At 36.0% G+C, this 16568-nt stretch overlaps 1 protein-coding gene across 2 annotated transcripts in view; it reads right to left on the bottom strand.

The window, feature by feature from the left end:
- The window catches only part of VAMP7 (vesicle associated membrane protein 7), a 43777-nt gene that overhangs the window by 16191 nt on the left and 11018 nt on the right, over positions 1-16568 (bottom strand). For both annotated transcript variants that reach the window (XM_008537851.2, XM_070606230.1), the window contains exons 3-5: positions 14972-15029; positions 12846-12983; positions 10262-10352 (exon numbers count right to left, since the gene is read on the bottom strand). In XM_008537851.2, coding sequence (XP_008536073.1) covers positions 10262-10352; positions 12846-12983; positions 14972-15029 — 287 coding nt within the window. The remainder of the gene's footprint in view (positions 1-10261; positions 10353-12845; positions 12984-14971; positions 15030-16568) is intronic.

Genomic DNA, 16568 nt, shown 5'->3' with positions numbered 1-16568 from the left:
GGGCAGGCACTCATGGATGAGAGAGAATTCATACAAGTCCAGCCTTGCAGAGGGGAGGATTCCAGCATGTCATTGGAGGGAAAAAAAAAAAATGAGTTTTGACACATTAGAGAAGGTAAAAAGAACTTTGCCAGCACCAACCCTCCCCCAAGGCAACACAGTGTAGGCCTGACCTAGCCAGTGGTGACCTCTCCCCCAGGGGAAAGGGAGAGCAGTGAGGGAGTGCCTGGCTACCTTAGCTGTGTGACAAGCCACTGGAGAAGTCTGTTTCTCTCCAGCAGCACCCAGAGTACTGAGGCAGGACCTCCATGACTTGGAGGTGGGCAGGGAGGTGTGGAGGGAGATCAGGAAAGAGGCAGATAAAAATATCAAAGGACATTAAAGGGACACAGTTTCTGATGACTGCACACAGGACTTCAGCAGGAAGTCTGATCACAAGCCTCTGGGAGACCCTCACCTGATGATCTTCCCACCGGTCCCAGAGTCACCCCAATGCCCAGAGTGCTAAACCTACACCTCCCTCCACCCTGCAGTCAGCACCTTATGCATGCTCCTGAGTGCAGTGGCAAGAGTGAGCTGCAACAAAAGGACTGCTCTCAGAATATCAGACCAGGGTCTGTGGGCAAGAGAGAAACCATAAACTTGAGCTATAGTGCCACCTTCTGGAAAACAAAAGAGAGGTTTCTAGCAGCCCGCCTGGTGAGCTGTAAGACCAGAGAAGACATAAAAGCTTAAAAATTATACCGCACAAGGGAGCAAGAAGCATAGAGCAGGTGTATCCATAAGGTCAGAGAAAACCCCAGATATAACAGGACCAACGAACACTATTTCCCACCTGAAGGTAACTAGTAAAGATTTGAGGCAGTGTCTGCTACTTCGAATGCAAAAGCAGCACAAAACTCCAAGGAACATGAAGAATCAAGGAAACATGTCATTAACAAAAGATAACAATTATCCTCCAATACCAAAATAAAAGATATGGAATTTTACAATCCAGTTGATAAAGAATTCAAAATAGGTGTTTTGAGAAAACTTAATGAACTTCAAGAAAATACAGAAAGATAATTCAATGAAATCAGGAAAACAATACATGAACAAAATCTGAAATTTAACAAAGAGATAGAAATCATCAAAAAGAACCAAACGGAAACCCTGGAGCTGAAGAATTTAATGAATGAAATGAAAAATGTAATAGAGAGCAATTACCACAGAGTAGACCAAATGGAAGATAGAATAAGTAAGCTAGCAGATAGGAACTTTGAAATAACCCAATAAGAGGATAATAAAGAAAAAATAATGAAAACGAGTGAAGAAAGCCTATGTGATCTATGAGACTCCATCAAATGTACAAATACCAGAATAACTGAGGTTCCAGAAGGAGAAGAGTGGGAGAACGGGCCAAAAAGCTTATTTAAAGAAATAATAGCTGAGAACTTCCCAAACCTGAGGACAGACTTGGACATTCAAGTTCATGAAGCCAATAGATCACCCTATTATCTCAATGCAAAAAGATCTTTTTAAGATATATTATAATGAAACTGTCAAAAGTCAAAGATAAAGAGAGATTCCTTAAAGAAGCCAGAGTAAAAAAAAGATTGCAACCTGGAAACGAATCCCCATTAGGCTATCAGCGAATTTCTCAGCAGAAGTCCTACAGGCCAAGAGAGAGTGGAATGATATATTCAAAGAGTTGAAAGAAAAAAACTGCCAGTGAAGAATACTCTATATGACAAAGTTACTGTTCAGATATCAAGAAGAAGAAATAAAAATGTTCCCAGAAAAACAAAAGCTGAAGGAGTTCATCACCACTAGATCTACCATACAAGAAATGCCGAAAGGAAAAGATGCTAATTAGTGACACAAAAACACATGAATGTTATATAATGCACTGGTAAAGGTTAATATACATAGGTTTAGAAAACTCTAATTCTGTAATAGGATGGTGTGTTAAATAACTATAGTATAAAGGCTAAAGGAAAAGCATATTAAAAGTAATTACAGCTACCATATTTGTTAATGATACACAATATAAAAGAGGTAAATTGTGACATCAAAAATATAAAACAGGAGGAGTAAATGGGTGGAGGTATTTCATGCAATTGAAGTTAAGGTGCTATCAGTTTAAAGTGAACTATTTCATCTATAAGATGTTTTATGTAAGCCCCATGGTAACCACAAAGCAAAAACCTAGAGTAGATTAACAAAAGATAAATAAGGGGGAAATAGAGAACACAACTACAGAAAATCACGAATTTAAAAAGGTAGGCAGAAACAGAGGAAAAAAGGAACAAGGAAGCTAAAAAACAGCAAGAAAACAATGAGCAACATGGAATTAGTAAGTCCGTACATACCAATAATTACCCTAACTGTAAATGGATTGAATTTACCAATCAAAAGGCACAGAATGGCTGGATGGATAAAAAGCAAGACCCAACTATATGCTTCCTGTAAGAGACTCACTTCAGACTTAAGTACACATATAGGCTCAAAGTGAAGGGATTGAAAAAGATATTCCATGCAAATGAAAACCAAAAGAAAGTGGGGATAGCTAGACTTAAGTCAAACAAAATAAGGCTGTATGCCAAAAATGGTAACGAGAGACAAATAAGGTCATTATATAATAAAAAAGTGGTCAACTCATCAAAAAGAAATAATAATCATAAATATATATGCACACAACATCAGAAAACCTAAATATTTTAAGCAAATACTGACAGATCTGAAGGGAGAAATAGAGAACAATACAGTAACAGTAGGAGACGTCAATACTCCACTTTCAGCAAGAGAGATCATCCAGACAGAAAATCAATAAAGAAACGTTGTACTTGAACCATACATTAAACCAAGTGGATCTAACAGACATATCCAGAACATTCCATCCAACAACAGCAGAATACACATTCTTCTCAAGTACACATGGAACATTCTCCAGGATACAGTACACGATAGGACACAAAACAAAACAAGGAGTCTTAACAAACTTAAGAAGAGGGAAATCACACCAAGTATCTTTTCTGACCACAATGGTATGAAACTAGAAATCAACAAGATGAAAGCTGGAAAATATACAAGTATGTGGAAACTAAACAACACACTCCTGAACAACAAATGGGTCAAAGAAGAAATTAAAAGGGAAATAAAAAAAAATATGTAGAAACAAATGAAAATGGAAACACAACACACTGAAACCTATAGACTGCTGCAAAAGCAGTTCTGAGGGGGAAGTTTATAGAGATAAATGCATATATGAAGAAAATAAAAAGATCTCAAATAAACAGCCTAACTTTATACCTCAAGGAACTAGAAAAACAACAACAAACTAAGCCCAAAGTTAGCAAAAGGAAAAAAATAACAAAGATCAGAATGGAAATAAATGAAATAGAGATCAGAAAAACAATAGAAAAGATCAACAAAACTGAGTTGGTGTTTTTAAAAGATAAACAAAATCGTTAAACCTTTAGCTAGACTAAGTTTTAAAAAACGAGAGAAGACTCAAATAAATGAAATCAGAAATGAAAGAGGAGACATTACAACTGATACTACAGAAATGCATAGTATCCTAAGAGGCTATTATTCATAATTATATACCAACATTGGATAACCTACAAGAAATGAGTATATTCCTAAAAACATACAACCTACCAAGACTGAATCAAGAAGAAATAGAAGCTCTGAATGCTCCAATAACAAGTAAGGAGATTTAATCAGTAATCAAAAACCTCCCAACACAGAAAAGCCCAGGACCAGATGGCTTCATTGGTGAATTCTACCATTGACAGAAAAATTAATGTCAATCCTTCTCAAACTCTTCCAAAATACTCAAGAGAAGGAAATACTTCCAAACTCATTTTATGAGGCCAGCATTACCCTGATACCAAAGCCAGATAAGGACACCATGAGAATAGAAAACTACAGACCAATATCCCTGATGAATAAAGATACAAAAAAACTCAAAATGTTAGCAAATTGAATTCAACAACACATTAAATGATCATACACCAAGACCAAGTGGGATTTACCCCTGGGATGCAAGGATGGTTCAACATACACAAATCAATACATGTGATACACTACATTAACAGAATGAAAGATAAAAATTTATGATCAGCTCAATAGATTCAGAAAAAACATTTGACAAAATATGAAATCATTTCATGATACAAATCCTCAACAAATTGAGTATAGAAGGAACTTACTTCAACATAATAAAGGCCATAATAGCTAGCATATTCAATGGCGAAAGGTTGAAAGCTTTTCCTCTAAGATCAGGAACAAGACAAGGGTCCCTATTTTCACCACTATTATTCATATAGTACTAGAAGTCCTAGCTACAGCAATCAGGCAAGACAAAGAAACAAAAGACATCCAAACTGGAAAAGAACAAGTAAAACTGTCATTATTTGCAGATAATATATTACATGTAGAAAATCCTAAAGACTCAACCAAAAAACTTGAACTAATCAATGAATTCAGTAAACTCACAGGATATAAAATCAACATACAGAAGTCACTGCATTTCTATATACTAACAACAAAATGCCCAAAAAACTAATAAAGAAAACTATCCCAATCACAATACTATAAAAAATAAAAAATGCTTAGGAATAAATTTAACCAAGGAAGTGAAAGATCTATGCAATAAAACTACAAGACTTGATGAAAGAAACTGAAGAAGACACAAACAAATGGAAATATATCCCATGTTCATGGATCAGAAGACTTAATATTGTTAAAAATGTCCATACTATCCAAAGCCATCTATAGATTCAATGCAATCTCTATCAAAATTCCAATGGCATTTTTCACAGAAATGGAAAAAACAATCCTAAAATTTGTATAGAACCACAAAAGACCCCAAAGAGCCAAAGCAATCCTGAGAAAAAACAACAAAGCCAGAGGCATCACACTTCCTGCTTTCAAACTATACTACAAAACTGTAGTAATTAAAACAGTATGGTACTGGCATAAAAATAGACACATGGACAAATGGAACAGAACAGAGAGCCAAGAAATAAACCCCTGTATATATGGTCAACTAAGAGTTGACAAGGGAGCCAACAACACTCAATGGGGAAAGGATAGCCTCTTCAACAAATTGTGTTGGGAAAACTGGATAACCACACAAAGAAAATTAAAGTTGGATCCCTACATACACCACTCAAAAAAACGGACTCAAAATGGATTAAAGAATTAAATGTAAGACCTGAAACCTAAAACTCCTAGAAGAAAACATAGGGAAGAAGGTCCTTGACATTGGTCTTTGCCATGATTTTTAGCATATGACACCAAAAGAACAAGCAAGAAAAGCAAAAATCAACAAGCAGGACTACATAAAACTAAAAAGCTTCTGCACAGCAAAGGAAACAATCAACAAAATGAAAAGGCAACCTACAGAAAGGGAGAAAATATTTACAAACCATGTATTGGATAAGGGGTTAATATACAAACTATATAAAGAATTCATACAACTCAATAACAAAAAATCAAATAATCTGATTAAACATGGGCAAAGTAAATGAATAGACATTTTTCCAAAGAAGAGATACAAATGGCCAACAGGTACATGAAAAGATGCTCAACATCACTAACCATTAGGGACATGTAAATCAAAATGACAATGAGATATCAACCTCACACCTGTTAGAATGGCTATAATCAAGAAGACAAGAGATAACCAGTATTGGTGACCAAGTAGAGAAAAGGGAACCCTTATGCACTGTTGGTGGGAATGTAAATTGGTTCAGCTACTATGGAAAACAGTATAGAGGTTCCTCAAAAAATTAAAAATACAATTACTATATGATCCACAAATTCCACTTCTCGGTATATATGCAAAGGATATGAAAACAGGATACTGAAAAGATATCTGAACTCCCATGTTCACTGCAGTATTATTCACAACAGCCAAAAAATAGAAACAACATAAGTGTCTATCAATGGGTGAATGGATAAAGATGTGGTATATATATACAATGGAATATTACTGAGCCATGAGAATGAAGGAAATCCTGCCATTTGTAACACATGGATGGATCTTGAGGGCACTAGGCTAAATGAAATAAGTCATAGAAAGATAAATATTGTATGATATTACTTATATTTGGAATCTAAAAAGACCGAACTTATAGAAACAGAGTAGAATAGAGGTTACCAGCGGCTAGGGGGTGGAGGAATTGGGGAGATGTTAAAGGGTACAAACTTGCAACTAAAAGAAGAATAAGTTCTGGAACTCTAGTGCATAGCACACTGGTTATAGTTAATAATACTGTATTATATACTGCGAAATTGCTTAAGAGACTCACTCTTAAATGTTCTCACCAGAAAAAAAGAAATGATAATTTATGTGATGTGGTAGAGGTGTTAGCTAAAGCTAAGGTGGTAAGCATACTGCAATATATAAATGATTCAAATCAACATGCTGTACACCTTAAACTCATACAATGTTATACGTAAATCATATCTCTAAAAAAAGAAAAAACAAGTGGGGATTTATAGCCAACAAGCAGAGTGAAGGGGTAGTCAGTGGATGGAAAATTACTAAGAGGAAAAATCAAAAGTAGGGGATTCTTGCTAAACTGGCCTAAAAGGACCTCCCTAAAGGCACCAATGACTTTTACATCAAAGGTAGGGGATGAGGAACTTGATCAGCTATCAAGGGTGATGAGATATCAAGGGCAGGGGATTGACTTACCAGAATTCTTGGCTAAGACTGGCTGAGGCAGGCCAAGAACAGAGCCCAAGATGAGGCCTAGTCTAATAGAGGGCTCAGACAGGCCTGTCTAATGTTTGGTCAAGCAGAGAGTCTTTGTCATGTAAGACTTGTACACTGAAAACCGCAAAACATTGTTGAAAAAAATTAAAGACATAAATAAATGGAAAGACATCTCATGTTCATGGGTCAGAAGTTTAATATTGTTAAACTGGCAATACTCCCCAACTTCATCTACAGATTCGACACAATCCTTATCAAAATTTTAACTACCTTTTTTGCAGAAACTGAAAGGTCATCCAAAAATTCTTATGGAAAGAAAAGGCACCGAGAATGGCCAAAACAATCTTGAAAAAGAAGAACAAAGTTTGAAAACTCATACTTCCTGATTTTAAAACTTACTACAAATCTACAATAATTATGACAGTGTGGTACTGGCATAAGGTGAGATATACAGATAAATGGCACAGAACTGAGAATCCAGAAATAATAAACCCATATATCTATGGATAATTGATTTTGGATAAGGGTGCTAAGACTATTCAATGGGAAAAGAAAAGTCTTTTCAACAAATGGTGCCGGGACAACTGGATATATACATTTGAGAGAATTAAGTTGGACCCCTTCCTTACCTTATATGTAAACAATAACTCAAAATAGATCATAGACCTAAATGTAAGAGATAAAACTATAAAACTCTTAGAAGAAAACACAGGAGTAAATCTTCGTGACCCTGGGTTAGGCAATGGTTTCTTAAATATGACATCCAAAGGACAAGCAACAAAAGAAAAAAATTATTGGATTTCATTAAAATTAAAAACTTTTCTGCTTCAAAGATCACTATCAAAAGAGTGAAAAGAAAATCCATAGAATACAAGAAAATATTTGCAAATTATATATCTGATAAGGGTCTAGTATCGAGAATATACAAAGAACTCTTACAGCTCAACAATAAAAAGACAACCCACTTAAAAAATAACAATGGATTTTGCATAGACATTTCTCCAAAGATGCACAAATGGCCAATAAGCACAGGAAAAGATGTTCAACATCATTAGTCATCAGGAAAATGCAAATCAAATCTACAATAAGATACCATTTCACACATACAAGATTGGCATATAGTAAAAGACACATAATAAATTTTGGTGATGATATGAAGAAACTGGAATCTTCATACATTGCTTTTGGGAATATACAATGGTGCAGCCACCTTAGGAAAGTTTGGCCTTACTCAAGATGTTAAACATGGAGTTCCCATGTGACCCAGCAATTCTACTCCTGGGTATACACTCAAGAGAACTGAAAACATAGGCTCACACAAAAACTCGTACACAAATGTTCACAGAAGCATTATTCATAATAACCAAAAAGTAGAAACCACCAAAATGTCCATTAGCTGACGAATAGATAAATAAAATGTATCTCAGCCATAACAAAGAATGAAGTACTGATACATGCTATGACATCGATGAACCTCAAAATCACTACACTAAGTGAAAGAAGCCAGGATACAAAAGGCCATATATTATATGATTCCATTTATATGAAATGTCCAGAACAGGCAAATCTATAGAGACAGAAAGGAGATTAATTGTTGCTTAGGTGTGGGGGTTGAGGGGAAAAGAGGAACGACTGTAAATGGACACAGCATTTCTTTTTGGAGTGATGAAAATGTTCTAAAATTGATTGTGGTGATGGTTGCACAACTCTGTGAATACAGTAAAAACCACTGGATTGTATACTTTAAATGGGTGAATTGTATGATATGTGAATTATATCTCAATAAAGCTGTTAAAAAAATCAAAGGGAGATGCTCAGAAATGTTTTTGCTACATTTTTAATTTGCTGTTTCTGTAATTCGAAAGATAAGTAAGTCATTTAAAAGGAGTTGACTAAAACAGTTCATTTTCTGGGAACTCTATGCATCTGCAGTAAATAATACTGTAGCAGTTGGATGCTTCTACTTTCAGGCAAAATAAATACATATATCTAAGACATATAATTAAAACTAAAATCAATGAAAGGAAATCACTTCAAATAGACAACAGATATACATATAAAGAACTGCAAAAATGTTTCTGCCTTTTGATTATTAATCCCATTCCTGGGAATTAATCTCAAGAAAATACGCAAAATATAATAGGCATAAAAACATTTATAACAGTACTGTTATTCTAACACAAATCTCTAAATCAGTGCCACCTGAGTGTTTGCTACTGCTTCACCTAAGTCTCTAAGCACATTGTTCAGTTCGATTGACCTTTTCGTAGCAAGACATTTTCAGTGAAGGAAACACAGCATTGACTTACATTCTGGAGCAAGCTCCTTATCTGTTTGTAAAGCAGCACTCTGAGTAACAGTGCTCTAAAGAACCAGTGTCCAAAATAAGGACACGATTGGTAACCTATGATACAACTCAATGAAACACTGTATGAGCAGAAAGTAGATTAACAATAGTTAACAATCACTCAGCTCTTACCAAGTGCCAGGCACTGTATAAAGTGCTTTACATACATTACCTCTTTCATCCTGGTCACCTTAGGTTCTATTAGCTCCTTTTTGCAGATTAGGAAATAAAGCTCAGAGACGTTAGAGGATTGATTGAGGGCTAAAAGCAGGTAGGAAGTGAAATCAGCACTCAAACTCAGGCATATATGACTCCAAATCTTGATCACTATATCATACTGTCTCCACAAAACTGAATATAAACTATAACTATGTATACACAGATAGTGGATGTTCACTATACACAGATAGTGTCTGTGAGGTATTCCCCTTAGAAGATATATTTAAGAGTGGTTTTCAAACTTGAGTATGCATTGGAATCACCTGGAGGGCCTGCAAAAACAGACTACTGGGCCGCACACCCTGATTTTCTGATTCACTAAGTCTGGGGTGGGGCCCAAAAGTGTGCATTTCTAACAGATTCCCAGGGAATGCGGATGCCGTTGGCCCAGGGACTACATTGTGAGAACTAGTGCTTCTAAAAAACCAGCACCATCCTAAATCTAAATATCATTGCATAATCAATTAACAAATAAACCTGATGCATTTCTCTGGGTTATTTTGATGTGCTAAATAGGTTCCTGGCAAAACATAGACCGATGGAATTTACATCCTAGTTTTCTTTTGAAGAATACAACAGTCAGTTTTTTGGTCCAATTCTTTCTTTCTCTCAATCAAGAGCTACAAACTTTCTAAGGAGGTCAAATAGTTATACTTTAAGTATCTACCGATAATATCAGCCATCTGGGTATCTTCAGCCAAAACTGATTACGTTATTTTAAATTGCTGAACTGTTGTAAGGGTCTCAGAAATTAGTCTTGCTAAGCAAACTAACAAATTCAGAATGAACAACAGTCATAAGTACTAAGAAGAAACCATTAACACAGTAGACAGTATCATAAGTAATCTCCATCTCAGCTGACAATTAGCTTGCAATAGTAACAATAAGGAAGTGCTGTTTCAGCCTCTCTAGAATAATTTGACCCCAATCAAGTAATCTACTATCATTGCCTGCATACATGAGGACTATGCCATAAAACATACCTATGTTTCTGACCATGATTCCTTTCAGTTCATCCACTTGGGCTTGAGTCTCCATCACTTTGTCTAGGCCCTTATTCTCGGAATGATGCTTCTATAAGAAAATAAGATTTAACTTATTGTACCCAGACATTATTTACAATAGGAAAACAAAAAGAAGAAGAATGACATTAAGGAATGCTATAAAATTATGTCTCGATACAAAAGATACATGTCATGTCACTTCATTAAAAAATTGTTACCAGACCTAGGAAAAAATATAGGCAGCATAAAAAATGCTACCATATGAAATATAAGTATTATAGTATAAAAATATCACCTTATTTTAAATAAAATAAAGCTAAATGCATTATAACATAGCAAATATACATCTGAGACTCTTAGGGCAGAAGTAGGGGGTTATATAATCTGTGCTCAGACAAGGAAGAAAGGAGAAAAGAAGACTGCAGTTGGGGCAGGGGGAACAGGAGAGGGAAAGGGCACCCTAAACTGTTCCCCACTTCTTGGGCATGATGAGGTAGAGGCTGGCCAGGCTTCTGATCATCAGTTCTTGTATCTGTTGGGATCAGAGTATGTGTTCTATTTTCATTGGCTTCTTATAGGATAGAAATCTAAGACACTGATGACAGTATATATTTTGAAATTATTGACCAAAGTTAACAATTATGGAGTCCTTAATAAACAATATTCCAGTCACTTCACTGTGCTAAATACTTCAAATAAGGGATGTTATTTAATCCACCCCAAAATTCTATAATGAAGATGCTATTATCAATATTATCTCCATTTATAGACAAGGATCCCAGCACAGATTCAGAGGGTCACACATAGATCTGGAGCTAATGACAAACTAGCTACGTTGAAAGTTCTGCTGCCAGTTGACCCTATTTACTTTTGACTGTGTGCATTGGTATATTGTTTGTTGGTGATGTTTTACACAGTTGCACATATATGAATGTTTCCTAGTGGAAAGTATAAAACAGACCAACTGACTGAATAATAAAGATTTATAGCTATTTACAAAAACTTCATTCCCCGAGGAATGCATATTTATAAGTGTAATATTCAAAAAGAATATTAAAAAGAACACTTATAGGAGAAGTGAAAAGTATTCAATTACAATAAGTCTTTTTTTCCTCATTCACAACACTATCATAGATAGAACTTACATCTTTGCAGTCAAATAGTTCCTTGGATAAAAGGTAAGCATCTTTATTTTTTTTTTTTTTTGAGGAAGATTAGCCCTGAGCTAACTACTGCCAATCCTCCTCTTTTTGCTGAGAAAGAGTGGCCCTGAGCTAACATCCATGCCCATCTTCCTCTGTTTTATACGTGGGACACCTACCACAGCATGGCTTTCACCAAGTGGTGCCATGTCCACACCTGGGATCCGAACAGGCGAACCCCAGGCCACCGAGAAGCAGAACGTGTGCACTTAACCGCTGCGCCACCAGGCCAGCCCCAAAAGGTAAGCATTTTTAAAGTTCTCAACACATTAGTCATCAGGGAAATTCAAATTAAAACCACAATGAGATATCACTACACCCCACTAGGATGACTAAAATTAAAAAGATAGACCAGAACAAGTGTTGACAAGGATGCAGAAACACTGGAACTGCTGGTAGGCATGTAAATGGTACAACAACTTTGGAAAAAAGTTTGATAATTTCTTATAAAATTAAACAACACTTGCCCTATGATTCAGCAATTCCATTCCTAGGTATTTACCAAAAAGAAATAAAAACATATGTCCGCACAAAGACTCGTACATGGATGTTCATAACAGCTTTATTCATGATAACTGAAAACTAGAAGCAAGTCAAATATCCCACAACAGGTGAATGGATAAACAAGTTGTGGTACATACATACAATACTACTTGGCAAAAAAAGGAAACGACTAATTTACCCAGCATGGATGAACAGCAAAAGCCTTACACTGAGAAAAACAAGCAAGACACAAAAGAGTACATAATGTATGGTTCCATTTATAGGAAATTCTAGACAAGACAAAAAACTAATTTATAGTAACAGAAAATACAGCACTGGTTGCCTGGGGCAGAGAGCGGGGCAGGGGACTGACAGCAAAGGACATGAGGGAACTTTCAGGGTCATGAAAATGTTTTCTATCTTGAAAAGGGTGGTATTTCACAAGCATACACATATGTATAACTTCACTGAGCTGACAATTAGGTATTCATACAGATGAACAGACTTTCATATGACTAATTTAAGCTGTTCAAAAGTTAAATTCACCTCATGGGAGGGTAGAAGGCTAATGTAAAGGTTAAGAGGCCATTTGGCATACTGAGTGGATTTATGCGTTAGACGGGCAGTTGAAGTAAACGATCTTTAATGTCCTTCCCCAACCCTGAGATATTCCGACCACTACTAATAGAGAATATTACTGATTATTGGCTTTCCATCCTAATATGGCCCCTTTAAATTTTCTTTATCAGGAAGTTTTATTATGTTGGCAACTAATAACAACCAGAAAAACAGATTGCAGGTCAGGTTTCCCTATATTCATGGTGCTTTAAGGTAATAAAGAAGAATCAAAATACTATATATCCTGTGAAAGATCTTACCAGCTGTGCAGCCAAGACACTTGAGAACTCACTATTCATGGCGTAGGGGAGTGCTGTCTGTGCTCTTGAACCATAGGTAGTCTGGAACCTCTTCTTTATCTCATTCAGAAAATTAAAGGCTCGGGAACGTTCAAAGTCCTGAAAAGAGACCAACACAGAGTCCACTTTAGGAAATAAACAAAGATGATATGGATGATTAAGAACAACCATAAGAACAGCTAAAATTTACTGAGCAATGATTCTGTGAGGAGGAACTAGCACTGACCTCACTTTACAGATAAGGGAACAAAGGCTCCAAAAAGGTAATTAACTTGCCAAAGGTCAAACAACTAGTAAATGAAAGAGCTGAGAGTCCAATCCAAATATGTTTGATTACTGCCAAGTGAATATAACAATACCTAGGTTAGCTTCTTGAGAGGAAGAATCAGGTTTTACTTCCTCCATATCATTCACAGGGTCTATTACAAGGCCCAGAACAAGAAGACGCTTAATAAATAAATCCATAATAGCACAGCCTTTCATATGTAAAGATAACACTAGTGACATAAACTTTTAATTGATTTTCAATACTGGTTGTACAGCTGAAAAGATCAAGCGATAAACTCTTCTCTAGACTCAGCCAGTCAAAAAGTGTGTGTGTGTCATATTATAAGTCAAGCAATATAAGATTCAACTCTGATCATCCCAAATCTAGTGATATTTCTCATCTACTCCAAGCTCTTTCACATCAGTCATTTAAGATATAGCTGGATTTTTAAAATAATTTTAGAAAATACTGTGAAAACAGAGATAAAAGTCATTGTGATGATCATTGTCATTGGCACTCATCTCCATTTCACCCAAGATGATTAGTCTAAGCCAAGGGTTCTCAAACTGCAGTCAATGGTCCAAATTCAAGGAGCCAATGTACTTGGAAAGAAAAAACATTGCACCGTTATTTTCACTAATCTTCAACCTAAATTTCAACTGTGAATGTAGGTAACAAACCAGAGTAGTATTAAACAGTACCTGTGACTTTGCCACCAACAGAAATCTTTCTTTCATCTACCATCAGTTACAGACATCTCAAAATATCATTTATACACATCACCACTTCAAAATTATTATTATTAGTTATTAGACCTATTACTAGATCTTGTTATTCAATGAATTCATAAAGAAGCATATACATTACTGTATCAACTTTTAAAATACTTTGAATACTGTATTTTAATATAATTGGTTTCATTTATAATCATGTGTTTTACTTCATACATTTAAAAACATTCCAGGAGGGATCCATGAGTGTTAAAGGGGTCTGTAACACAGTAAAGGTTAACAACCCTGACCTATGGCAATCATGTCAATTCCATGCCTCTTATCAGTGAGTGATTTAGAAATAAATATGTAACTCTAGTGCTAGCCAATAAGACATGACAGGAAATCCACTTTGAATGGAGGGGGAGGGGAAGGTGTGCTTCTGGGAAAAGTTTCCTTATTCCTACAAGAAGAAACTCAAGAAGACATAGACCCTCTTCTCTGGACATGAATAAATAAGCACATGGCTCCACGCAACCATACGGGGAATGTGTCTAGGAAGAAGCTGACACTAAGGATAGCAGAGGAGAGAAAGGACCGTGATGACATGGCTAAGTTATTGAGTATTTTGGGTCTAGAACCTACAAATACTTGAAAAACAACCTGCCAATGTGAATTCAGGTTTACAAATACGATCATAATGTATTGTGATTTTGTTGTCCCAAAGCCCACATACATTAAAAAATTCACTATTAATTAGAGGGATAAAATAATCTATTCAATAGTTCAGATAAATAAATTTTGATAGGATCTGATACCAACAGGTCATAATTATAAACACCAATTCTCACTAAACAATAGGATAAATGCAGAAGTTGCGAGAGGTTACACTAAAACTCTATCAAAACCAAGCTGATTTGCATATATCCAGATATCAACTTTTCTTGGCATTTGCTGCTCTATATGATAAATGAAAAGCACACAAAAAATTTCCAGCTATCGACAGTTATATTTGCATTACCTTTACCCACCATAGATATAGATAATAAAGAACTGACTCTATTAATAGTACACATAGTTAAATAGCAACACATCTTCAAGTTACTTACATCATCAGTGATACAAAGATACACAATCCTGTCTTGGCAGATGTAATGAAACAAATAACTGTAGAATAAAAGATATAAAACTTACTGTGGTTATGAGCAATATCTTTTTCACATCTATCTTTGTATAAGCAAATTTAGTGCTACCAATGTGACTATATTATTTGCAGGTACTGTCTATTCTCCCTCTCCCCCTCCCATATATACCTGTTTCTCTCAAGTCAAACTGATAACAACAACTAAGAAATTAAAAGAAAGTCTCTACCCCAGATACATAGTGCAATGGTATGAACATTACTCATTAAAATGATAACTGCAGAAGCACAATTGGACTCTTAAGGCCTGAACAAGAGATGACATCTTAGGAGGGACATGGAATTAAGATTAACCTCCAACAGGCCATATGGTGTTCCTTACCTTCTCTTAAGATCTCAAAGCAATTTTTCTACCAAATACTCAAAAATAACATCTGTTTAGTATCTACTTTGAGCCAGTTACTGGGTTGAGTGCTGAGGATACAAATAAGCAAAACCATCAATCGTTGCCTTCACAGAGATCACAGTACCGGGAATTACAGAGGAGCATGGTAAGTAAGATGGTGAGGAGTTAAAAGTAGTAAATGGTGTTCTGGAGACAGACGAGGCACCTAAGAGTTTGGTGAAGGCTAACAGGAAAGACATCCTGGAGCAAGTGATATCTGAGCTTAGACCTGAAGAATGAATAAGAGATGGCAAGACAAAGAGCGAGTGAAGAGTGTTCCAGAGTGAGATACCAACAAGCATAAGGGCCTGGAGATAAAAAAGCATGTAATGGGTTTAGGAAAGTAAAATTAGTTCACATGACTAGAGTATAGAATGTAAGGAAAAAAATAAATTGCCTGTACAGATGAGGCTAGAGAAGCAAGCAAATGCTAGGTTATACAAGACTTTAAACCCTCACTATGTATTATCCTAAGAACAATGAACAAGCATCAAAGGGTTTTAGCCGGGGGAGAGTGTGACCAGATTTGCCATATTAAAAAATGCTTTGGCTAGAGTGTGGAGAAATGACTGAAAGGAGCAGTACCGCAGGTAAGAAATGATGAGGGAAATAAACTAAAATACTACGGGCAATGAAGAAGAAGGAAAAGACAAGAAATGGGAGAACAGAACTTGATTACTGGCTATTGGAGTGAGGCAGAGGGATAACTTAATTTTGTCTCCCAGATTTCTACCTTGGGCAGGTGGACAGACAGGAGTATCTGTTGAATTATATTATTAATGTTTACATAGAGGGTTAATATGAATTACAAGGAGGTAAGGGAACTCAGGCAAAATATCTTTCTCCACTTCTCTCAAACTGTTCACATCAATTGTACCAATGACTTCCACACTGCCATATCCAGTGGCTCTCTCTGAGGCATTTGACAGTGTTAACCACTTTCTTCTTCTGGAAAGTGTTTTCTCTCCACTAGATTTCTTGACACCAGGCTTGCCAGGTTTGTGTAGTAGTCTCTTTCTCTCTCTCTTGATGTTTTGCAGCATCTGCAACCCCCTGCTTTTCTCACACACACTCCTTGGAGGGCGGCATCCACTCTCATGTTTTGTTGTTGATGTTTGTT

This window comes from Equus przewalskii, chromosome X (assembly GCF_037783145.1).
Source record: "Equus przewalskii isolate Varuska chromosome X, EquPr2, whole genome shotgun sequence".
NCBI classification, from domain to species: domain Eukaryota; kingdom Metazoa; phylum Chordata; class Mammalia; order Perissodactyla; family Equidae; genus Equus; species Equus przewalskii.
This window is presented reverse-complemented; position numbering and strand designations above follow the sequence as displayed.